The sequence below is a fragment of the Drosophila mauritiana genome, chromosome 2R (genome assembly GCF_004382145.1).
Source record: "Drosophila mauritiana strain mau12 chromosome 2R, ASM438214v1, whole genome shotgun sequence".
NCBI lineage: Eukaryota > Metazoa > Arthropoda > Insecta > Diptera > Drosophilidae > Drosophila > Drosophila mauritiana.
Window position 1 is genome coordinate 22,324,486 of NC_046668.1, and position 23,826 is coordinate 22,348,311.

The following is a 23,826-nucleotide window of genomic DNA, read 5'->3' on the forward strand; positions in this document are numbered from 1 at the left end:
AAGACAAGAACAGAAGTATCCTACGGTTTAATTAATTATAATAGATAGTGTGTAGAGTAGACGACTTAAAGTACAATTATATAGATTTAATATGTATGTATGTCTTATATACATTTCCTAAAACTTGAAAGCTTTATTTAAATATTTTTACATGCAAGTATGAAAATACATTTGACAATATAGCGAAATATTATGTTTTATTAAGTTCTATTGCGATACAATGGGGCTCTTTTTATCTATGTCAGATATATTCGCGTTGTTCTGCGGGGCAGCTCCGTTCCCAGGGCTGGCCGGGATGGCTCCCGCCCGGTCGATGCTCCACGGATTCGAGCCGGAGATGGGCGAGTCGGCGTGTCCAAAGCCGGTGTGATTATCGTGCTCCACGGCATTGGTTCCGTCGTATTGCGTGTTCTCTAGCCGGGTGATCAGCCGCTCGTCCTCCTCACCAAACTCGCCGCCCATCAGCGTCGGCTCGCCCACCACCATCACGTCCTGGGAGGAGAGGGAGAAACTGGGACCGGAGGGGGAACGCTTCTGGTTCGTCACAGGCGGCGTGTTGGAGTTGTTGCCACCACCCGAGTTGGAGCCCTTCCGTTTGCGCCTCTTGTTGGGTGGTCGTTGCGGATCCTTCTTGCCGGGCGGAGCCACCATGCGCTGCCACTTCTGGAACAACGTTGTCTTCAAGCAGTCGCGCGGACTCAGGGCGTACGCCTTGTGCCGCGACATCAGCTCCTGCATCGGCTCGAGGATGACGCAGAGGCGCAGATAGTTGAGGGTGGAGTTGGTGATGCCAGCCCGAGTTATGTTCTTGGTTATTTGATCTAGCAGCATCGGGTCAGGCGGCAGACTGGTGCCGATCACGGACCTTGGAATGAGCTCGCGGTGTCCCTTGATGGTCATGTGCCATGACTTGATGCGCATGTAGTCGTCGTACATGAACTCCAAGATCAGTCTTGCGTCGGCGCAGACCTTCGTGAAGAAGGGCTTGCCGTGCTGCGTGATCACCGTGCACTGGTCGCAGTCCAACGTGATGGACGTGTTGTGGAACGACTCCTTGGCATGCTTCAGCTGAAAGTACAGGTCCGAAACGCCGCCCTCGTATATGCTGCGAAAGAAGCGCGGGATGAGCGTGCGTCCGATGGTGTACCGCTTCGGTCCGTCCTCCAGGCAGAACAGAATGGTCAGCCGGGCGTCGTCCTCGAAGAACTCCGTGGTAAACGAGTCCCACCAGCAGTTGTCGCTCTCCTCGTTGCGCTGCTGCAGCCGCTTGTTCAGCTCAAAGACGCGGTGTTCCGTGTGGCTAAAGTAGGAATTGTGCCGCCTGAAGCCCTGGTCGATGCGCTCCATCTGCTGCGGCCCGCCCATCATTGGGTGGTTGCCACCGTGGCCGAATGGCGACGCCGGCGGCATCGGATTGAATTGCCCGCCAACGCCGAATACCGTGGGCGATGAGAAGTGCCCGGCCTGGCCGCTGTTAAACGGAGTGCCCGAGCTGGCCGGCCGGCTGAACTGGCCGAGTCCCGAGGAGGGCGAGCCGAAGGGCCCGCCAACCGGACCATTGAAATTGCCCGCCGTCGCCGACTGCGGGTAGTTGCCGGGAATGTTCTGCGCACCAACAGGTCCGGGTGTCGATGAGCCCGAGGGAGCAGGTGAGGAGGTATACTGAGGTGTGTTCGAGCCAGGCTGGTTGGAGTTCTGGAACACGATGGACTGGTTGCCGGCTGGCGAGGATTGGCCGGCGGGCGGGTACGGATTCCCGGCCGAGTTGTACGGCAGGCCGCCCTGCGCGAAGCCGCTCTGGTTGCTCCCGTCCGGATTGAGGACCGCCGAATTGGACGCGGGCAGCATTGATCCACCCTCGGAGACCGCCTTCCAGCTGCCGTCGTCAATGTTCGCTTGAGAAGTCATCGTATTGCCAGCGTTCAAACCCCTACGATTCATGCCTGTGGTCGGTTCTATCGGGCATTCGCGTCGGCCTGTGGATGGAGAGGAATCCATTAGTTTGAACCCATTATTATTTCGGCGTTTTGGGGGTTTTGGGTTCGGTATATTTTTATGGTGCCCATGCGTATGTGTATGCACTTGTCTGTATGTCGCACTGCATTTACAAAATATGTGTGTACACACACACACTTTTCACGGCCCGTTCGCGTTCGAAATGAAAAACGCTGCGAAGGGCCGGATCGGCCGGATTTCAGTGCAGGCAGGCTGCTCCCGTATACGCACCTTGCAAAAGGCATACAATATTTTAATTCTTAAAGCACAAACACATATAAATGTATCTACAATTTAAGAAAACTGATTGGCCTCCACCGATAGTTTTGCCATCGCTTTCCAAATAGCAGATTTCGATAGGTGAGAACGCAAGCGTGGGTTTGTCTCACGTTTGGAACAAGCGAAAAACAACCTATCGCCTGAAGGGTTTTCATGTTCTTGAACCAATTTTTTGTATGGCGTTTAGTAAAACTAATGCTTCAAGACTCTTTCTCATAAGTTGTTTGTAGCTTCTTAGAAATATCATAGGACCCTTAACGTATTGTACATCAATTACCACATATATCCTCTAAATAATTGATTAATTGTAAAAAACCTATCGATATGTCAGGCCCACTTAAAACTATTCCATTTCCATTTCGTTTCACTTTGTCCCACGCCGCACCCTTGACTTAATAATTTAGTATGTGCCGTGCCGTAAAAATTTGTAATCAAAATATGGTTGTAAGACTGTTGCTTTAACGTCGGTAGTTTATTTTATATTTATGTAATTTTGGCCTGTGACACTGCAAGCCCGTGGTGTGATGCAAAAGTGTTCGATTTTTATATACTAGAGTACGTGTTTAGGTATGTTATTTATAAACTGCATAAATTTCGCACATCTTCCCGTGTCCGTTGAATGGTAAACATATTTTTCGCCATTGAATAATCAGACCTAAGCGGAAACTTATTGGCCACCAGCCGCCGAAAACCCTCTGCTTATTTTCAAGGGCTTGTGAAAATGTGCTTCGCTATGCAGTTATATATGCACATTCCTGTGTATGCATGTGTGTGCTGCAGTGTGCGTTTCCTACACTTTAAAAAATGTTCTTTCACTTGCAGAGCGATAAAAATGTCAACCGAGAGTTTGAACAGTTTGAGCGACAAGGAGCTGCACAGGAAGCTAATCCAGAGCGGCTTCCCCAGCACTCCGGTGACGGAAACAACGCGAGCGGTCCTTATCGAGAAGTTGAGAAAGCACACGCGCGCAGACAAGCTGAAAAAGAGGAGCAACAAGTACGTGCTGTACTCCAAGGAGCAGCAAGAGTCGCCCCCATTTCCACAGTACCACCAGTACCACGCCCCCCAACCGCCCCAAAACTACGCCAATGGCCTTGACAACAATAACGACCTGGACCTGACCGCAGGCTCCTCGTCTTACAATCGCAGCTTCGACGAGAGCGACTCAAGCCCGCTTCAGTTGTCCGCCTCCAAGATGTACGCCCCACCACCGGTTGTGGCTTCCAATTACGATGGGGACTGCTCGCCGCACAGCTTGGGGCTAAATGGCAAATACCGGCAGCCATGCTCCATGCCGTACGCCATAGACACGTCGAATAACTATGGCAAACCGAGCGGAAAAGCTAAGCTGTCCGACGGAGGCGTGGTAAATAGACTGCTCAGCTTTCGGGACACCACGATCCAGCGGAAGTTCAACTATCCCACTGGCCAGGCGTCGAGAATCCCGCCCAGGAACGATAAGCTAGCTCGGTTCGCTTTGTCGGACCTTAAATCCTTCATCAGGAATCCCGACATCAGGCCCTATGTAATACCACGAGTGCTAATTTCGCTGTTCTTAATATTTTTGACAATAATCACTGTCCTCTATGTGGGCAAGAGGTTCGAGCAGAGTCCCATCGATAAGACCGCACTGAAGTATACATTATGTAACCCCAACGATATGCAAATGATCAGCGAAAAGGTGAATTGCATAGAAAAAGATTCGCTAAGGGGTGCGCTGGACATGAGCGAGGAACTCTTTAGGCATCTGAACGAGCGAGCCAGGCTGCATCACTGCAAAGATGCCAGTTTGTCGCCCGCTTTGGAAATAGGAGAGTTTGTGCGGGAAATGGTCAGCAACCCAAAGACTCACAGAGGAAATCTGCACAGCAACTTGATGGCTGCCAAGTATCTGATTACCGAGAATCCGCAGTGGAGCATCCAAGTTGTGGATTCTACGAAGCATGTTGGACAAACCTCGCACTTTGAGCTGTCTGAACCCAATCTGCCGCTCAAGTGCATTGTGTTGAAGAAAGTTACCCGGTTTTTCACCGTGATCGGTGCGATTCTCTTGATAGTCGCTGGATTTCTCATCGTATACGTTGCGGTAGTAATATACCGAGTTAAGCAGAAGGAAGCCCTGTTGGCGGTCGACCAGTTCCAAAAGGACATAATAAACGAGCTAATTTATTTGAGCTCCCAGTCGGAGAGTCCCGAGGTTATCATTAGCGAGCTGCAGGAGAAGTTTCTGCCAGTCAAAAAGCGCTCAAAGCACTTGTCTTCTTGGAACAAGGCCCTCAAGCAGCTGGAGAAAAACGATAGCCGTGTGCTGTTCGGTATGGTGAATCGTGACGGGAAGGCAATGCGCACAATTGCGTGGAACAGGAACGTTGACAAAAAGGATGTGGGCCTGGTTAAGAAGTGGCAGAGTCCCGCCTTCGACAACTCGAACAAGATTGCCAACCCGCCGACTCCCTGCCTGAAGATTAGGCACATGTTCGACTCCTCAGAAGTGGACCAGGCCAATCTGAAGCAGTCCATCGTAGAGTCGATCATCGAGAAAGTCGGCTCGCGCTGCAAGATCTGCGATGTCCAGCTGGACGTGCAGTCCTGCTGCGTGTACATCCGCTGCGCCAGTGAGGAGGACGCCGGCACGATTCACAACGAGATCAACGGCTGGTGGTTCGACAAGCGCCTGATTTCGATTAAATTCTTAAGACTGGAACGCTACCTGAGCCGTTTCCCCAAGCCCTCGGCCGAGCCACTTTACTTTCACACCAACGAGGCAGCTAACACTCACTCATAAAACACACAACTCTACATTAGATACTTAAGTTATTAAATGCGAATTTGTTTTACATGTACAGCTGGAGTTGTTCCTTTTATTTGATTTATTATGAACTAGACTTTAAACTTAAAAGCTGCTTAACAGTACCACTACTTTGCTAGGGAGTTGGACGACAGAGCGCTCTCCCCTGTTTCCAAGTGTTTGATGAGCCGGTACAAGGCAGCAGCCTCTTTGATTTTGCTAAAACCCACGCAGAAGGCTTCGATTTCAATGAACAGTTCCTGGAAAACATAAATAGTCACTAAGCACAGTCGAGGAAGTGGTAGTAGAGCATACCCTAACGTTCACAATCTTGTTCCGAATCAAGGACTGCAGAAATACGCAAACGAGTCGCACCAGGCGAGATTGCATGTACTTGTCCTTGACTGTTTCGCAAGTCGAGATGCAATTGCTGATGTACAGGTGAATAAACTCAGTGGGCAAAGGTCCGGAGGTGGTTAATCTGGAATGAGAGCACGAGCATGTTAAAGAAGCCTTGAATACGCGATGTTTGCTTTCCTACCGGTTGACCACCTCCATGGAGTGAAGTGTTATGTCCATGTTGACCAACACGTTGAAGTATTCAGTTATGTCGGAGGTCGTCATCAGTCTTAGCAGGATCTCAATGGAGATCAGAGGATTCTTTTCCACGAGCAGAGGTAGCTGAGATGGAGAAAGCAAGGATAAGACATATGTATCTAGCAATGCTTTCGAGTCTTACCTTGTCCGGGGTCAGTCCATATTGGCGCGCAATGTCCGTGTTCTGCTTCAGCAGGTCGTCGAAGAGGATGTGTTGGTTCTGCAGGCTGAGTGGCTGGAGGAAAGCCTGCTCGATGAGGTGCTTTGTGTTGGGGGTAACGTAGTTGGACTTGTCGTAGATGATCTCCACCTTGTCGCTGTTAGACTGGTTTATCCAGAGCAGCTCGTCCTCGAAGTCCATTAGGGGCGGGGCGATGGACAGAAACATGTTGGTGCGCTGATTTTAATTTACAATTATCAGACTTTATGTTTCCCTTGCAATTTTGTAAACAATTTTAGTGTGACCGCGTTGAGGGGTTCTTAAGAACAATTTGCACATGAGAGTGGACCATTTGAAAAATGACTTATGCAAGTGTGCGCCTCAGGGTTTTGGGTTACTCAATTGCCAAAAAATAAAAATTAAAATATAAAAAAACAGTTTAATGTTTTATATTTAAGCATGTTTCAAAACTTCCATCGTTCCGAATCAGAGCAATTGCACCGACTTCTGCATGCGTTAGCCATTGAGCGCTAAGGCCTGCAGTCTGGTCACACTGCAACTGTTGCACGGCTGCAAATCGCCAAGCAAAATAAAATGCACCGCGCTTGAATTATCCATCTTTATGAACAGAAAAAACCTTCATACACGAACAGAACACTAAATGGATCGCGGGAAAGGAAGCGGCTCCAACCGATCGCAGAAGAAGGTTCCGCTGGGCGGAGAACTCTTTGCGCTCGGCAAGAGCGTACGCGATGACTCCAAGTCGAAGATCCTGCCCATTAAGGGCATGTCCTCGTCGGACCGCAAGCGTGAAGCCTCCAGCGCACTGGCCAGCTCGAGCAAGCGGTTCCGCGGCAACCTGAAGGACGCGGGCGCCCCGGACATGTCCTCCGGCAGCAGTCAGTGCGAGACGTGGGAGCAGTTCGCCGTCGACTGCGATCTGGAGACCGTGGTCGAGACGATATACGCGGCTTTGGAGCAGAACGACAGCGAGACTGTGGGCCGGCTTGTATGTGGCGTTATAAAGCAGACAACGACGAGCTCCTCGCGCTCCAAGGTGGACAACATAGCCCTTCTGGCCCTGATCTACGTGGCCAAGGTGCAGCCGAGTATATTCTGCACGGACATAGTGGCCTGCGCGCTGCTTTCCTTCTTACGGCGGGAGGCCAACGTGAAAATGAGGTACAACACCAACCTGCACATCCTGTTTGCCAATCTCCTGACCCGGGGATTCATGGAGATTTCTCAGTGGCCGGAGGTGCTGCTCCGCATCTACATAGACGATGCGGTTAACGAGCGCTACTGGGCGGACAATGAACTGTGTGCCCCGCTCGTGAAGAACATATGCGCAGCCTTTAAAACCCGCACGCCACACATCAGTCTCCTCCGCTGGGATGTGAGCACGTCCCTGCCTTCTGGGCAAGCACACAGAGACAGCATGACCGTGGACGACGATTCTGGGGACAATTCCACACAGAGCTTGGATGCAAGTCCCTTAAATACCGAATCGGAACCAATTCCCGACGCCATGTGCACCATTAAATCCAGATTCAGCGATGCTGTGATGCAGAAGCACGTCAGCGACGCCATTCGGGATCAGCTCAACAAGCGACAGCAGCAGGATAACTACACCAGGAACTTCCTAAAGTTCCTGTGCACCACATCCGGCATTGCAGAGGTACGATGTCTGAGCATTTCCCGCCTGGAGCTGTGGATCCACAATGGAAAACTGGTCAAGTTCGCCCAGCAATTGCTCTCGTACATCTGCTTCAACATCAAGGGACGCAACACACAGGACAACGAAGTGCTCTTGGTGCTTGTGAAGATGCGGCTCAAGACCAAGCCCCTAATAAACCACTACATGTCCTGCTTGAAGGAGATGATTTTTCTGCAGCCGGAGATCTTGAGTACTGTAATGAAACTGGTCGTGCAAAATGAGCTATCCAACACCAGGAATCCAAACAATATGGGCATGCTGGGTAAGAGGAAAAAACTCTTTTTTAAATTGCAATCATAATCCTTTATTTCAAACTTTTCCAGCCACAATGTTTCAAACATCTGCTGATCAATCAGCTGCCAATCTGGCGGAGATCTACCAGGAATTCTTGCTTCAGCGGGACGATTGCCTGCGCACCCTGCGCGTTTTCTTAAGGGAGCTTGTGCGGATGCTGCGCTTCGATGTGAACCTGGTCAAGTTTTGCAAGACGTTTCTGAGTGAGCGGGAGGACCTGACTCCGCAAATCGAAATGTTCGAGTTTAAGGAGCGAATATTCAACTCCATGGTGGACATTGTGTGCCTCTGCATGTTTCTATCGGCCACGCCACAAGCTAGGGAAGCCAGTTTGTCCCTGAAAACCAATCGGGACACCAAAAACAACCATGCGCTGCTCAAGCTGTACAATCAGATGTCGCAGATTCAGCTGGACACAGTGTCCTGGATGTACGAAACAGTACCCACGCTCTTCAAGATTCCAGCTGCGGAATACCACCAGGCGTTGCACAAGCTGCTACTGCTGGACAGTCCGGAGCAGTATTCGCGCTGCGATCAGTGGCCGTCAGAGCCGGAGCGAGGAGCAATCCTGCGTATTATCTCTGAGACGCCGATTCACGAGGAGACCCTGCTGCGAATCATATTGATTGGCATCACCAAGGATATTCCCTTCTCCATCGCAAACACCTTTGATGTCCTGCTGCTGGTCATAAAGCGAGTTTCCGGGATGAAGGCCACCAATATTCCGGCGGTGCAGGCTAACAAATTCGACATCATCGACTTCCTGTTCAGCATGTCCGAGTACCATCATCCGGAGAACATTCGCTTGCCTGCGGAGTACGAGCCACCAAAGCTGGCCATCATCGCTTTTTACTGGAAGGCGTGGCTCATATTGCTTATGATATCCGCACACAACCCCTCCACGTTTGGAGCCTTCTGCTGGGACCATTATCCCACGATGAAGATGATGATGGAGATTTGTATTACGAATCAGTTCAACAATTCATCAGCCTCCAAGGATGAGTTGCAGGTGCGTGCTTAATTATATAAACCAACTGGTGGGGCTACAATGAAGATTTTTCAGATAATAACCGTGGAAAGGGATCACATTCTCCAGTTCGAGACGTACTTGGCTGCCCAAACATCGCCGCATGCTGTTATCACCGAGGAAACTGCGATTCTGATCACTCAGCTCATGCTGATGGATCCAATGGGCACTCCGCGCAAAGTGCCGTCCATGGTCCTGGATCAGTTAAAGTTCCTTAATCAGACCTACAAGCTTGGCCACTTGTTCTGCCGCTGCCGCAAGCCGGACTTGCTGCTGGACATAATTCAGAGGCAGGGCACCACGCAATCCATGCCTTGGCTTTCCGACTTGGTTCAGAACAGCGAGGGCGATTTCAGCCATCTCCCAGTGCAATGCCTGTGCGAGTTCCTGCTCTTCAACGCGCACATCATCAACGAGGAGAATAGCCGCGATGCCGAGCTGGTCAATTTCCTGAGAAACCTTATATTTGACGGCAATCTTAGCCACCAAATCGTTTGCGAGCTGTTGGACTACATCTTCAGACGCTTGTCGTCCACGGTGAAGCAATCGCGAGTCGCTGCTCTTTCGGGTCTGAAGATAATCTTCAGGCACTCTGGCGACTTTGAAAACGAATGGCTCCTGAAGTCGCTCCAGCAAATTCCGCACTTCTACGAGGTGAAACCCTTCATAATTCCCCAGCTGCGAGCTGCCTGCCAGGTGGAGAATTGCCCGGAACTGATTATGGCGTACATTCAGTTCATCACAGCGCACACGCTCAACGATCCGGTCAACGAAATGCTGGATCATGTCATCGATATGGCGCAGCTGATTGTAGAGCGCAGCACAATGTTTCAGCACATTATCATTTCGCAGGAGGACTACGACTATGTGCCCGACGAGAACCGCATTCAGACACTGAAGTGCCTTTTCGTCATGTTTAATAACTATATAATTAAGCTGAGGGAGTACCACGAACCGTACGAGTGGACCGAGTATCCGGACCTGCTTATGGTTCAGTTTGACGATGGAGTACAGCTACCGCTCCACATAAACATCATACACGCCTTTATTATCCTGCTCACCTATTCCAACAGCAACATGCCCGAATCTATACCCATTTTGGACTATTGGTTTCCGCCCGGACGACCAGCGCCCGTGGCCTTTCTGCCCAGCATGCCGCAGGAGCAGGTGCAACTGCTGCCCGACTGGCTGAAGCTGAAGATGATCCGCTCCTCGGTGGACAGACTAATTGAGGCGGCTCTCAACGACTTAACGCCGGATCAGATCGTGCTCTTTGTGCAAAACTTTGGCACGCCGGTCAACTCGATGTCCAAGCTGCTGGCAATGCTGGACACCGCTGTACTGGAGCAGTTTGATCTGGTGAAGAATGCCATTCTGAACAAGGCCTATCTGGCGCAACTAATTGAGATTCAGCAGGCGCGGGGTGCGAAGAATGGGCACTACACCGTACAGGCCCTGGATCTGCATTCCCACTCGCAGACCGTGCCAGATCTGCCCAAGATCAGTGTGGTCATTCAGGAGGCCGTGGAAATTGATGATTACGATTCTTCAGACTCGGATAATAGACCCACTAACTTCCTGGCCACCAAGGAGGTGGCCCAAACCATTCTCACGCAGCCCGACCAGTTGACTGAGTCGCGAAGTGACTGCCGATCTTTGATTCAAAAACTCTTGGACATGCTAGCAAGCCCTCATAGCAATAAAGCGGATGTGGTTAACGCCATAACAGAGGTGCTGGCCGTGGGTTGCAGTGTCACGATGAGCCGTCACGCCTGCACATTTCTAAGGACTTTCTTCAGCTGCATGCTGCACAGCGACAAGTATCACATCCTGGAGAACGCTCTCCAAAAGAACTTAAGTATGTTTAAGCACACGTTCGCCGACTCCAGCCTGCTGCAGAAATCCGAACTCTATCATGAGAGCTTGGTGTTCATGCTGAGAAACTCACGCGAGATTTATTTGCAGCAGTTCAAGGCGAATACCGCCTTGGTGGCAAGAAAGAGGATCGTCCGGGGGATCGTCCAAAGCTTCGATCAGACCAAGGACTGCCAGACCGTGGCCAAGTCCAAGAGCGATCAGCTCTTCCACAACGGGCTCTTCATTGACTGGCTGTCCGAAATGGATCCCGAGATAGTTTCCACTCAGCTGATGAAGGAGCGCTTTCTGTTCTCAAAGTCGTGCAGCGAGTTTAGGTTCTATTTGTTGTCCCTGATCAACCACCAAACCAACTGGGACACGATCGAAAGGATTGCCGAGTACCTGTTCAAGAATTTCCATGAAGACTACGACTACGCCACGGTCCTCAACTACTTCGAGGCGCTGACCACCAATCCGAAGCTGTGGAAGGGCCGTGAGAAGTACATGTCGAAGAACGTACGGCCGGATGCCTTCTTCATGCTGAGGCCCTCTGAACTGGAGCCGTTCTCCCACTTCATCCTGCACGAAGGGCTTTCCGAGGTCAAGCTGGACAGCAAGAACTATGATTTCAAGCTCTGCTCGCGAATGAACCTACTGTTTAAGCTCACAGAGAAGCGACGAGACCTCATGGTCAAGGTAATGGAGCACGTGGAGAAAAGTTCGGTGTCCGACTACTTGAAACTGCAGGTCCTCCAGCAGATGTACATCATGTACCCGCGCATCAAGTTTCTGAAACCGAGCAAAACCGGCGAGCAGGCGTACAAATTGCAGAATCTGAAGGGCTGTCAGGCGGACAAGGTGTCCAACAATCTGATCACCTGCTTGGGCAGTCTGGTGGGCAAAAAGGACTTTGAAACCCTGTCCACGGACACCGAGCTGCTCCTTCGCAAGCTGGCTGCCTCCCACCCGCTGCTCTTCCTTCGTCAGCTGGGCGTGCTGTCGTCCATTATGCAGGGTCGCGCCCAGCTCAGCATGAAGGCCCTGCGCGAGGAGCACCACTTCCACCGATTTGTACAGATCCTGAGGACGCTGGAGCTGCTGCAACCAACCATCTTTGAGGAGGCGTACAAGAACGAGATCCAAAACACGCTGTCGTGCTACTTCAACTTCTTCAAGCACCACAGCAACGTAAAGGAGGCCTGCCAAATGCTGAACAAGTTTGTGCAGATGCTCCAGGCCTACATCAACTACAATCCGTCAAGTGCTCTGCTCTTCATCGAACAGTACGTGGGCATCCTCAAGGAATTGGCTGCCAAATACACCTCACTGGGCAAACTGCAGGTTTTGGTCCAGGCCGTTGCCCTGCTGCAGCACAAGTCGCACTCGGCGACGGAGTTGGACGACGAGGAAGTTAAATACGAGTACGATCTGGATGAGCATTTCGATGTAAAGCCATCGGCCACCAAGCCCGTGGTAACCGAGGATCCCATCGAAGTGAACCCGCAAACACCCATCGATGCGGGCAGCAGTAGGGGTCCCTTATCGGTTCTTACCTTGGGCTCGTACAGCCGGTCGAACTACACGGACATATCGCCGCACTTCCTTGATCTGGTCAAGATCATAAAGCAGTCCAACACGGAGGACGTGGTCTTGGGTCCCATGCAGGAGCTGGAGTGCCTCACTTCCAAGAGATTTGTATTCATCAACGAGCTGTTCGAACGACTGCTCAACCTAATATTCTCGCCAAGTGCCCAGATCCGGTCCATCGCCTTCATCATCCTGATCAGACATCTGAAGCACAATCCCGGCAACTCGGACATCAACCTGTGCACCCTCAACGCCTACATTCAGTGCCTGCGGGACGAGAACTCCTCTGTGGCAGCGACGGCCATCGACAATCTACCGGAGATGTCGGTGCTGCTGCAGGAACACGCAATCGACATCCTAACGGTGGCCTTCTCGCTGGGCTTGAAGTCGTGCCTGAACACTGGCCACCAGATCAGAAAGGTTCTCCAGACTCTAGTGATCCAGCATGGCTATTAAGCGTTCGGTCTATAAGTTAGAACCGTCATCTTATGTACATTGTAATCTTAGCTCCTAATAATAAAGTGTATTCTGCGGTACGAGATTTTTACCACATTGGAAACGCGACTTGGTCAAGTTAAATATTTCATTCTTTATTTCTACTGAAAATACAAATTATGTAGAAAATTCTCATACAAATTGGCGATCTCAACAGGATACGTGTTTCCATCGCTGTTTCATGCATGCCTTGTTTGTTAAATGCAATGCACAGTGCTCGTACAGTTTATTGGCGGTCGGTGGCCCGGAGTTTCTCCTCGACGGCTTCCCGGGAGGCTTCGGAAAGATCAGTGGCTTGTATGTACTTTTGCACGCCCACGAGCGACTTCTTGAGAGCATCGAAGGAGCTGGAGTACAACATCTTCTTCTTGACCTGTGGGTGTGTGATATCGAAATGAGTTCTGCGCCCTTGCTTGGCCATTGGCTATTCACATACCTTGGCAGTATCGGGACACCACGACATAAGGAACAGCTTTTGCTTCTTTGAACTCTCAGAGGTGCCTTGACACTGGTGCATGTACTCGAAATCGAACAGTCCGTACCTGTGCAAGCGAATAGATGTTTATAAATTAGGTTAGTTTTGAGTGCTCTGGGTGTCTCTAGCGGCGGTACTTACCGGCACTCTCCAGGTCCGCATTTCTGGATATCTTCTAGAAACTGGTCGTACTCGGCGTTGCGATCTGCCACAGTCTCCACATCAATCTGCTTCTCATCGCGAATGTAGAAGATGACATAGCGATGCTTTTTGTCCTTCTTTATTTCCTCGTATGTAGTCTTGCAGACATCAGACACAGTTACACCAGAAGCCTTTAGAGAGAGAAGGTAGAGATGCAAATCAGAGAATGTATTTTGAATGTTCAATGCGCGCCAAACTGTCAACGGCAAGTGTGTGTGCATGTATGTGCGGTGATACAGGGTGCTCTATTTGTGTTTCCCCAAGTACTCCCTTTAAACAAATGTTCATGAAGTACAACAAAGTAGTTGAATTGTAAAAACAATAAGCGCAGTTCAATGTTTTATGCCCACATAAGACACGAGGCACCCTGTTCCTCACTGATGTACATATGTGCGTATGTAACTGACTAGCAGACATAACTGCCCACCTTCAGCTGACAGTATATCCGTCCCTTTTCGTCTTTGCAATTTTATTTCTTTGATTGCCGGCAATAACAAACATAAAGGTAAATAATTTATGCTACTTTATTTGCATTGCCACCGCAGAACTTTTACCGGTTAAGGCGTGCGCACACTTGGCACGCCGATTTAGCTGGGAGTGGTGGGCGTGGCACCATTTACAGCTAGATTTTCCTTCCTTTTTTCCCGGCGCTCGGAAAGTTCAAGGGTAAGTTCACAAGTGCCGGCAAGTTTAAGGGTGAGAACAAGCCGACAAAAGGGAGAAAGAAAACTAAAAGGGAGGTGGCTGTTTCCTCACGCTTTCGTTGCGCTCACAAAACGGTGGAAAATGCCCGATTTTCTATAATATTCGGAAAATGTCGAGAAAATCAAAATCGTCCCACATGCAAACAGCCGTCTGCTGCACACACACAGCCAGACATAATACGTACATGTGTATGTATGTATGTACATCCGCAAGGCGGCAAGGAAACGATCACACCTTAAATATGTATGCCTGCAGATACATATATGGATATATATTGATACATATTTCTGTATGGTAATATGGACGTACATATGTACACACATTTTGTGTCTGCGAGAAAATAAGCATTAAGCATTGCCCCGCAGATACATACATACGCACATATTTATAGCCATCGAAATATAAAAAAAGCGGTATACCCACACACGCGCAAGTGTGTAAAAATATATATATGTATAGACATGAAAATCCAATGTGTGTGCATTTCTCTTTCCAACATTTCAATTTTTAATCGCTCCATTTTTCCAGCTGCCACTTTGGAGCATTCTTTCGCGATTGCCTTTCGCGAATTTGCCAGTTATGAGTGTGAGTGGCGGCTGAGAAGAATGAAACACTCCAATAAATGAGTAATATCCGCTGCTACCAATGACTAATTTGGTATATATGTATACGCACACATTCATGACCATGTATATGCCCGAATATGGCCAACGAACATATAGGCAAAAAAAAGTGGAAATATATGTATGATTGATATATACACACTTATCTAAATATGTATGTATATACAGATTTCAAAGGAGAGATGCTTATATGATTCATCGAATCGAAGACATTATTCGCACTCCACCTCGCTCCCAAAAATGCACAATGACCGGCCGCTTTTACCACGGAATCTGAACGAGAGTCCCAAGTGTACGTACCATTTTTCCTGTAGTTTTTTGCTTTCACAATTCTCAAATTGCTGCTTCGCCGAGTATATATTTTACAAATACTGTTTAACCTTCCGCCTTCTTTCACGAACAACCGGACGAATCAATTTGGTCGGTTATTTCGCACAGGTTAGGGTTGTCAGGCGCCCGCAAAGTGTCAACATGCGTCGTGACGCGTCGCGTCGTTTGCATAGCGTTTGGAACGGTGAAATGGCACACTTTCGATCTTTCAAAATATTATCAATTTTTTTTAGGGTGCTAAAAAATACTAAGTATAGTTTGCGTTAATTTATTTATTTATATTAACAAATTGGGCTATACTTTCGTGTAATAAAACTGAAGAATTACAAATTTGAAAAGCCATTCGCTGTTTGGAACATAGAATAATATACATAACTTACACTTATTATAGCAACAATTTATTACTGCAATTTCAATTCATCCCAAGGCCAATGCAATTGTTTGTGGTATTATATTGATCTTAGTATTTATTAATTAGTACAACGATTGCGATGAAATTTGTATTTAACAGTTAATATAATATGTTAAAAGCGATATTATTAACGATAAATATATTTTGACTAACAAGCAGACCGAACATTAAGAAATTTAGCACAAGCCACCTTCGTCCTCGGCGTCGTTGGTTTCCTGCAAGAGAGAAAATACGAAATTCTTGTTAGCTATATAGTTTAATTCTTCCCACTGCGCAGTCTTCTATCGATAACACATATAGATTTAATCGTCTATCGATATCATCATAATAAGAGCCAAATTTACAAAACGAAAATTGCAAATTCCATTTTAAGAATAGAAGTACTCACAACAGCAGTGTCGCCAGCCTTCTTCTCCATCTGTATACCCTGAGGTAGTGGAATGTTTTTAGATAGAATAGCGTATTCAACATCCATATGTCGTATGAATGGGGATGCCAGCATCCTAGCAGCTAACTCGGGATCCTCGTCATCGAAGGCTTGCAGAAGGGTCTGCAGTGTGGACACTTCCTCCGGCTCGCAGCAGTTTCCCCACTCCCTGAAGGTCTTTTCGGCTTCCACGGAATCCCCGCGAGCCAGTTGGACCATCACCAAGGCCACAACTAGGCGTCCAATTTGTCCGTAGGATTCCGTTTGCTGATTCAAACTGATCTCCTTTTTGAGCGCATTCGTGGCTTCGTCGTACCTGGAGTGATCGGATGATATAAGCTAAGTATGCCCAAAGTGATTCGTTGCGATCATAGGTACATACCTCCTTAGTTTGACCAGTATCCTGGAAACTTTTGATGCATACTCGGCTGCTTGACGGACGGAATCCTCGATCTGTCGGGTAAGTATACAATTAATAGTTAAAGAATGGACGCTTAGAGCAGTGTGAAATAGGACGAACCATTATGACTTCTAGAGCATGCTGATAGAAACGCAAAGCCATGTCAGGATGCTTGGATTCAGTTAACTTGGCGGCTTTATCCAAGGCGGATGCTGCTGCCTCTGGGGAACCGTGCTGTTGATACAAACTCGCAGATTTGTTGGCGTATTCCTCAACTTCGTGTAGCTTATCGGCATCCTTAGACAGCAAAATGATCTAGAATATGTGCACATTTAGAGGGTTTTAACTTATATATTAACTTAAATTTAAGTTCACCTGCTCGTATGCCTTTGCAGCATGGAACCAGGACTTGTTGTTTTTGTAGGCGTCGATGGCCTTCAGAAAACACTCCTTGCTCTTGTCATAACTTTTAGCTATTCGATATGCAGTGGCTGGAATTAAAAATGTACAACAAAGATACATAAATGTACACCAATATGTGTGTATGTATCTAGAAAGCTATGGATGCTTTGGGATAATCTTTGGCTGCAATTCATAGTATTTACATATCTCATTGATGTCATAATGTTTTTAGAGATAGGTGATATTAGTCACACCTTCTTTGTAAAACTCACCAGCTTTGGAATACTCATCCGCAGCACTATCGTAATCAGGAACCCATTTCAGCATGGACAACTTCAAGCTGCAATGAAAGATGGGTTGTATTTGGAAACACTTTTATAAGGATATTTCTGTTGGGATACCTCTTCTCGGCCTGTTTCACCAGGTCCTCCGCTTCGGCAATCTTTTTAGCAGCGATTCCCGACATTTTCAACAACTTTTGTTTTGCAGGAAAAATCAATTGTTTACGTTTGATAATAGTGTGACCGAATGCGAGAAGGAAAATAACAATGGTTCGAAAATCACGGTGGTTTCGAAACTTTGAAAACCGAAAGCAGTACGCATGTCTGAAAATTTTAGAAAACCAAAGCCTTATTACACCGAAAAAAATAGTTGGTCTTATAAAGCAGTTGACTTCGAAATGAAAATGTCATGTATTAACAAATATCCATTCATTTCTTAATCTATCTATGATATTTCTTAAAAAAAGAGTATGTGTAACGACAAAGATCGAATTGAAGTGTTTTTAATTGATTAAGAATAAGTTTCCACTCCTCATTTCTCCGTGTGCATGTCATACCTGTTCTGTTTTGATTTGCGAATAAATAAGAAAGTGCATTAGGTAAGAAATCGCAGTTTTCGCCAATTTCAATCTGGAGTAAGTGGAAATTCTAGATTCGTAATTAAGATGTTTTTAAGCGAAGATTTATTTGAATTTGCTTTCGAATCCGGATATTCTGAGCTTTGCGAATGTTTGATTATAATTTGCAACACTTTTTCGTTTCTATATTTTGCAGACTTAAAAATGTCCCACAAATCTTGCGTGGAACTGAGCGAAATTCGAAAATTGGATAAAATAGTGCAGCAATGCGAGCTGTACATGTCCAACAACAATATTAACGACAATGCGGCCAAGAAACCGCCTTTGAAGGAATTCAAGCGCAATTGCCCTGCAAAATCTAACAAATTTGTGGAGAGGGAACTCTTCTCGCTCATGTGCAACCTGAACAAGATTGAAAAGAAGCAGGTTTTCGTTTCAGATATCCTGATTAACGCCAGCATGTTCGACGACAAGAAGGAGAGTTTGGCGCGGTTTCCCAAAAACGTGTCCGACCACAACACTCTGGTGTACCACAAATTCCTGAGGACTCGACCCACTAACGATGACGAAGCCCTAAAGCTGAAGGCTGGTGGGAAATCGAAGGAAAGGCCAGGCCCGAAAACCACGGCAGATTGCTTCTTTTCGCCTCTTCTATTCAAAATCAACAACAAAAGGGAGTGTTTGAAAAAAGTGAAGCCCCTGAAGGGGGACAATGCAGTCGAAACGAATAGTATCCCACTCGAATCCAAGCCAAGTCAGCACAAAAAGCAGAAAAGTTTCAAGAAATGTATTAAGTGCGACAAGAAGAAGCTGTACATCAAGAACTATCAGGTGTCCGCTCGGCGGGAGTGCGATCTCCTCTGCTCTTACGATCCGTTGCGTAAAAATAACGCCGACCTCTTCCAGACCCACAAGGGCACTTCCTACGAGTGCATGTTCAAGAACCTCAAATACAACCAAGCCGAAAAGCCGACGGACAACGTGATGGGAAACTCATACGACGACATGCTGGACAAGGAGGCTCTGCTCGGATCGAAAAGCGAGCCGAAGGGGCAGGATCCCAACGACATGGTATGCAGATATATCAGAATCCGCCGATTTAAGTGCTATATTTATTGAATTCCATCACCAGATTACTTCACTGGGCGGAAACATACTGCTGGACCAGAAGTTGCAGAACAACTACTACCACAAGTGGACCCTCCTGCACTACTCGCCCTTCAAGGCTGTGTGGGATTGGATAATATTGATCCTGGTGATGTACACGGCCATTTTCACGCCCTACGTGGCTGCCTTTTTGCTTGGGGAACAGGATTACCAGCGGCGGAACAGCAAATACATCAACTCCGATCCGATTGTCATCATCGATTTGATTGGTGAGCACTAATGCTGCATTTTGTGGGTTTAGCTATCAATGGAACTTTTCAGTGGACGTTACCTTCATTGTGGACATTATAATAAACTTTCGAACGACCTTTGTCAACTCGCAGGACGAAGTGGTCAGTGGTCAGCGTGTTGGAGTTCTCAAATGGGGAAATTGAATAATCCACACTCGTTTTAGGTATCCCATCCTGGGCGTATAGCAGTTCACTATTTGAGCGGCTGGTTCCTAATCGATCTCGTGGCCGCCGTTCCGTTCGATTTGCTCCTGGTGGGCAGTGACACCGACGAGGTGAGACCCATCTATGCACTCCTACATGGAATTGATTAATGCCTGCACTCCGCATTTCAGACAACTACCTTAATAGGACTTTTAAAAACAGCTCGACTCTTAAGACTCGTTCGCGTGGCCCGAAAAATAGATCGTTATTCGGAATACGGAGCTGCAGTTCTTATTTTGTTGATGGCGACCTTTATTTTGATTGCCCATTGGTTGGCATGCATATGGTAAACTAGCCTGATAATAGTCGATTTGTTTTTGGAATTGCTTGACTCTATTTAAGGTATGCGATTGGAAATGCGGAAAAGTCTATCGCTTCCAAGAACATCGGTTGGCTCAATTCGTTGGCCTACGATATTCAAGAACCCTATTTCGACAACCGCACTGGTGGTCCCTCTATAAAGGTAGAGCTTCCCTCCGCCCATCTACTCGTAATCCGCATGACTCTAAACCGATCCTCTTGCAGTCGCGCTATATCACGGCTTTGTATTTCACGTTCACCTCGCTCACTTCCGTGGGATTTGGCAATGTGGCACCGAATACTGATGCTGAAAAGGCATTCACTATTTGCGTGATGCTCGTTGGATGTAGGCAACCTCGATATATTTCTTTAAATACGTGTAATGAGACCTTTAATTTCCCCCCAAGCTCTTATGTATGCAAGTATTTTTGGAAACGTATCTGCCATTATTCAAAGGCTGTACTCGGGAACCGCCAGATATCACACGCAAATGCTGCGCGTTAGGGAGTTCATTCGCTTTCACCAGGTACCGAGCACGCACATCCTATAAGCATAGAACTGAGCACCTTCCTCTTCTGCAGATACCGAACCCGCTGAGGCAGAGACTGGAGGAGTACTTTCAGCACGCCTGGACCTGTAATATCATCTGACCTCCGGCCTCTTCCCTTGCTAATCCACTAATAACCCACTGCCCTTTCAGATACGAATGGCATCGACATGAACTCGCTGCTCAAGGGATTCCCCGAGTGCCTGCAAGCCGACATTTGCCTGCACCTGAACAGAAAGCTACTGACGACATGCGCCGCTTTCTCGGAGGCCAGTCCTGGTTGCCTGCGGTGAGTTTGTGTGTGCCTGTGAGTCAGTAGGGAAAATGAACTAGTGCTTGAACTTGCAGAGCGTTCTCCCTTAAGTTTAAAACCACCCATGCCCCGCCTGGCGATATCCTAGTCCACCGAGGAGATGTGCTCACCTCATTGTACTTCATAGCCAGGGGATCCATAGAAATCCAGAGAGCCGGCAATATTGTTGTACTTGGTGAGTTCAGCGATTTCGAACCAACTGTCGTACATGAAATTAAACTCATAAATACGACCCTCTCTACCTTCTTTTCTAGTTATGAACTGTGTGCTATAGAGATATAGTTGCATGCTAGACATTTAGTACATTCAGAGTTTGCTTTAGTTACTCGTGCATAAGAAGTTATAGTTCGTTGGCATTTGCAGTTGATAATTAATCAAAACTCCTCTTGCTCAAGGTAAAAACGATATATTTGGCGAGAATCCGTGTATATACCCAACGGTCGGAAAGTCGAACGGCGTGGTGAGAGCACTGACATACTGTGATATCCACAAGCTGCACAGGGACGACTTGCTGGACGTGCTGGACTCCTATCCGGAGTTCCTGGAGAGCTTCGTGAGCAACCTGGTAATAACCTACAACATGCGAGATGTGAGTAAGCGGACCTCGTTGCAGTGCCTAACTGATTGGTGGCCATATCCTGTTCCTTTCAGGACGAGCACTCTGGCGTCGACATCAAGCACCGCTACCTGAGAGCAAAGTCCTCCGACAAAATGAGGAGCTCTCCTGACATACCCTCTATAAGAATGTAAGCGAATACCACGTTGCGGGCGAATGCTGTCTTACGTACTTCTTTTCAGAGTCGGGCTGCGTTATAAGAAACAAAATGTTAATACTTCTGTGCATAAAGTTAAGAATGATAACTCCCGAGACCTAAATATCTTTATAGAAAACGAAATCGCAAACTATCACCTTGACTTGTTCGATAATAATAATTAGGGCTCACTTATGCTCGCCCAATCCGAATTATCTTATTTATTTGTGCACAAGCTGTTGCGAGGCTAAAAAGCGAAAAGCAATAAAGGTCTTAACCGAAAATCGCGGTCTTGACTTTCTTAATGAAGTACGAGATGATCTCCAAGAGGTTCAGCAGGGAGGCGCCGAAGAAGAGTCCTGCCACACTTCCGATGCCGACTGAAAAGGGATTCGGGATTAGTCCCAAGTGACTGGTCGGGCGGCAGGCCTACCTATTAGATCCAGCTTGGTCTGGGTGACCTTTCTTTCATACCTCACCGTGGGTGGAGAGACTATTTGGATTTCGGTGACCTGTTCATTATTCTTGTATATTGTTTGATTTTCAGTTATGACCCTGCCAGAGAAGAAGGGGCATTAGCAAGGATACACATTAGCTTGGGGCCTTTACCCCACTAGACTTATCTGCTGCTCCACGCAGGATGGCAGGCAAACCGTATTGCTTCCGACGTACTCCTTAACTCTGGTTGTCACGCCGGCTGAAATTATTAACATCGACAACGGATTTCGTCGCTCAGAGTCTTAGTCTTAGTCACCTTTAATCAAGCAATCCGCTTTGTGCAATCCGCAATAGAGACTGTCGTCTGCAAAAGAAACAGGGTAATGGAGTCTTCACCTTCATCATTCAAGTGGCTCACGTACTGCGATCCTCGGGGTTGAATAGAGAGCAGTTGCAAGCTGTCATCTCAAGCTCATTTCGGATGATGGACATGCAGGCCGAGAAGCTGCGTGGAACAGAAGAGGAGCAGCAGGAGTAGGTAACTCCGGCTGAGGACTCAGGTACTCACCTGTAAGGAAACCCCTTGACGGAAGTCTCGCTGGGGAACTTGCACTTCCGCTGAGAAATGGGCTCATCGATGACACCTTCGTGGTTGTGAATCTCCTCGACGTTGAAGGCGTATGTTATGCTGTCGTTGGAGATGGTATAGGTCAAGGAATTGAAGAAGGGCAGATCCTCGGGGCTGTTGACGTACATCTAAGGAGCACAAGTGTTACTGTGGGCAAAGCCAGCTATTTGTTAGCCTAGCGCAACGTATCACACCCACCTCATACTTATACATAACAGAATATCGCAAGATCAGTCGCAGATTTCGCTTGTTGTCCAGCGAAGAGTACCTGAGAGGCATTTCATCGATGCTGTCGCTGGAGGAGGCATAATTAATTCGCGATTGGAACTACTAAATGCTAACACGTACTAGTCCAACAGATTGTTCGCCAGAAAGCAGTAGCCCATTTCCGTCACATGAAACTTGAATATCTCCTCGCAGTTGGCCACCAATTCGCCACGAAAGTATACTTCTTCAAAGAATTCAGTGCAATTGGTTGGAAGCATCTAGAAGTGCAAATGGTGGTTTAGTTAAAATACAATCCCAATCCAAACATCCAATCCATGCGACACCTTTCTTCTTATTTCCAAGATATCGAAATCGTACGGGTAACTTGTATTCTTGGTAGGCGCCCTCGTAAATATGTTGTTGGGGTTGATAAAAGCAAATTCGTATATCATTTTTGTGAAGGCGAAGGCAAAGTCTTCTTGGAAATGATCCCGCATCATTGCCTTGAATTCGTTAAGCGCTCGGTTCTTTGTTATGCAGATTCCTATAGATGGGAAGGTGTTTATCCAGCGACTGTAGGCGGTCGACACACCTATTGTCGTGGAGTCCGTTTCGTATCTGTGTTTTAGAAGAACCAATATGGAAACCGTGCTCCATCCAGAAATGCCGAGCACAAAAATCCAAAGCAGCCTGCAAAGAATGCTGGTTTTTTATCGAACCCTCGGATCGATGAAACTTACCCTTTATTCTCCACAAAAGACCTTAAGAGTCCCAGAAAAGTCGGCCCAATCGATCTGATAAATCCCCGAAGAGCAGTTACTGCCTTCCGCCACATTTCGTATTCATGAAATCCTTTCCACGATTCCTTCGTGACTAATTCGAAAATATGTGTCCATCCTTTACTTAAATACCGAGGGATGCACGCAAGTTCTGATTATCCAAATCGCAGAATGTCGCTTAGATTAATGGAGAGATAAGAAGAAAACATACTCGTAGCTTTGGAAATGTGTGCAACTGCATACTGCACGCAAGGTTCGGATGCACTAATGGGTATCAGAGATGCGAGGGAATCGGTTCGTTGGGCTGCGAAAGTGTGCATACCTTTCGAGAGTGTATTCAATTATAAAGATGCAACAATTATAGCCGAAGATGGGCTTGTCCAAGCGTTGCGTTTTATGCACCATAGCACACACGCCACCATTTGGATGCAGCATCTGGGCACTGACTTGGCAACAATCATTCACTCGGGTACCTAGGCGGATAAAATCGTAATATATTGAATATATATATTAAGAAAACTGAATGCACTTTTACCACAAGTGTGAGTGATCTGGCAAATGGATGTTCCCCTGAAAAGTCGACCATCTCGTTGATTCCCAGCCAAGTAGCAAGTATTGTGGATGGAAAACC

The 23,826-nt window shown here is 47.5% G+C and overlaps 8 protein-coding genes across 11 annotated transcripts; 3 read left to right on the top strand and 5 right to left on the bottom strand.

The window, feature by feature from the left end:
• Window positions 1-104: 104 nt before the first annotated feature.
• Window positions 105-2,333, bottom strand: LOC117136232 (LIM domain-binding protein 2). Its single transcript, XM_033297014.1, has 2 exons — window positions 2,227-2,333; window positions 105-1,976 (listed from the first exon to the last, which is right to left on the bottom strand). The coding sequence occupies exon 2, from the start codon at window positions 1,939-1,941 to the stop codon at window positions 208-210; it is 1,734 nt and encodes a 577-aa protein (XP_033152905.1). The 5' UTR covers window positions 1,942-1,976; window positions 2,227-2,333; the 3' UTR covers window positions 105-207.
• Window positions 2,334-2,654: 321 nt separating this feature from the next.
• LOC117136231 (inner nuclear membrane protein Man1) lies at window positions 2,655-5,119 on the top strand. 2 transcript variants are annotated; one of them, XM_033297011.1, is made up of 2 exons: window positions 2,655-2,841; window positions 3,097-5,119. In XM_033297011.1, the coding sequence occupies exon 2, from the start codon at window positions 3,107-3,109 to the stop codon at window positions 5,057-5,059; it is 1,953 nt and encodes a 650-aa protein (XP_033152902.1). In that variant the 5' UTR covers window positions 2,655-2,841; window positions 3,097-3,106; the 3' UTR covers window positions 5,060-5,119. The 2 variants fall into 2 exon arrangements, with proteins under 2 accessions (XP_033152902.1, XP_033152903.1); XM_033297012.1 differs by having other exon boundaries at window positions 2,655-2,829.
• LOC117136238 (CCR4-NOT transcription complex subunit 11) lies at window positions 5,116-6,141 on the bottom strand. The gene is made up of 4 exons (XM_033297023.1): window positions 5,802-6,141; window positions 5,604-5,743; window positions 5,378-5,543; window positions 5,116-5,322 (listed from the first exon to the last, which is right to left on the bottom strand). Exons 1-4 carry the CDS (start codon window positions 6,045-6,047, stop codon window positions 5,191-5,193), a joined length of 684 nt encoding a protein of 227 aa, XP_033152914.1. The 5' UTR covers window positions 6,048-6,141; the 3' UTR covers window positions 5,116-5,190.
• A 339-nt stretch (window positions 6,142-6,480) lies between these two features.
• On the top strand, window positions 6,481-12,860 carry LOC117135484 (integrator complex subunit 1). The gene is made up of 3 exons (XM_033295703.1): window positions 6,481-7,798; window positions 7,860-8,839; window positions 8,894-12,860. Exons 1-3 carry the CDS (start codon window positions 6,481-6,483, stop codon window positions 12,755-12,757), a joined length of 6,162 nt encoding a protein of 2,053 aa, XP_033151594.1. The 3' UTR covers window positions 12,758-12,860.
• A 38-nt stretch (window positions 12,861-12,898) lies between these two features.
• Window positions 12,899-15,230, bottom strand: LOC117135485 (cofilin/actin-depolymerizing factor homolog). Its single transcript, XM_033295704.1, has 4 exons — window positions 15,101-15,230; window positions 13,413-13,603; window positions 13,233-13,338; window positions 12,899-13,169 (listed from the first exon to the last, which is right to left on the bottom strand). The coding sequence occupies exons 1-4, from the start codon at window positions 15,101-15,103 to the stop codon at window positions 13,023-13,025; spliced, it is 447 nt and encodes a 148-aa protein (XP_033151595.1). The 5' UTR covers window positions 15,104-15,230; the 3' UTR covers window positions 12,899-13,022.
• Window positions 15,231-15,579: 349 nt separating this feature from the next.
• On the bottom strand, window positions 15,580-17,290 carry LOC117135450 (gamma-soluble NSF attachment protein). Its single transcript, XM_033295632.1, has 7 exons — window positions 17,173-17,290; window positions 17,044-17,111; window positions 16,745-16,860; window positions 16,490-16,684; window positions 16,352-16,422; window positions 15,931-16,285; window positions 15,580-15,757 (listed from the first exon to the last, which is right to left on the bottom strand). Exons 1-7 carry the CDS (start codon window positions 17,235-17,237, stop codon window positions 15,719-15,721), a joined length of 909 nt encoding a protein of 302 aa, XP_033151523.1. The 5' UTR covers window positions 17,238-17,290; the 3' UTR covers window positions 15,580-15,718.
• LOC117135447 (potassium voltage-gated channel unc-103) lies at window positions 16,341-21,427 on the top strand. The gene is made up of 15 exons (XM_033295626.1): window positions 16,341-16,429; window positions 17,827-18,701; window positions 18,763-19,006; window positions 19,059-19,129; window positions 19,192-19,302; window positions 19,363-19,517; window positions 19,574-19,694; window positions 19,757-19,877; window positions 19,939-20,057; window positions 20,113-20,167; window positions 20,232-20,367; window positions 20,427-20,566; window positions 20,787-20,980; window positions 21,043-21,137; window positions 21,190-21,427. The coding sequence occupies exons 2-15, from the start codon at window positions 17,835-17,837 to the stop codon at window positions 21,326-21,328; spliced, it is 2,568 nt and encodes an 855-aa protein (XP_033151517.1). The 5' UTR covers window positions 16,341-16,429; window positions 17,827-17,834; the 3' UTR covers window positions 21,329-21,427.
• On the bottom strand, window positions 21,298-23,822 carry LOC117135449. Of its 3 annotated transcripts, XM_033295629.1 has the most exons (12): window positions 23,731-23,822; window positions 23,407-23,668; window positions 23,157-23,346; window positions 22,761-23,106; window positions 22,558-22,694; window positions 22,408-22,504; window positions 22,150-22,337; window positions 22,004-22,086; window positions 21,898-21,945; window positions 21,753-21,840; window positions 21,577-21,698; window positions 21,298-21,523 (listed from the first exon to the last, which is right to left on the bottom strand). In XM_033295629.1, exons 2-12 carry the CDS (start codon window positions 23,513-23,515, stop codon window positions 21,417-21,419), a joined length of 1,515 nt encoding a protein of 504 aa, XP_033151520.1. In that variant the 5' UTR covers window positions 23,516-23,668; window positions 23,731-23,822; the 3' UTR covers window positions 21,298-21,416. The 3 variants fall into 3 exon arrangements, with proteins under 3 accessions (XP_033151520.1, XP_033151521.1, XP_033151522.1); XM_033295630.1 differs by having other exon boundaries at window positions 23,157-23,668; XM_033295631.1 differs by lacking the exon at window positions 21,298-21,523 and having other exon boundaries at window positions 21,599-21,698; window positions 21,758-21,840.
• Window positions 23,823-23,826: the final 4 nt, after the last annotated feature.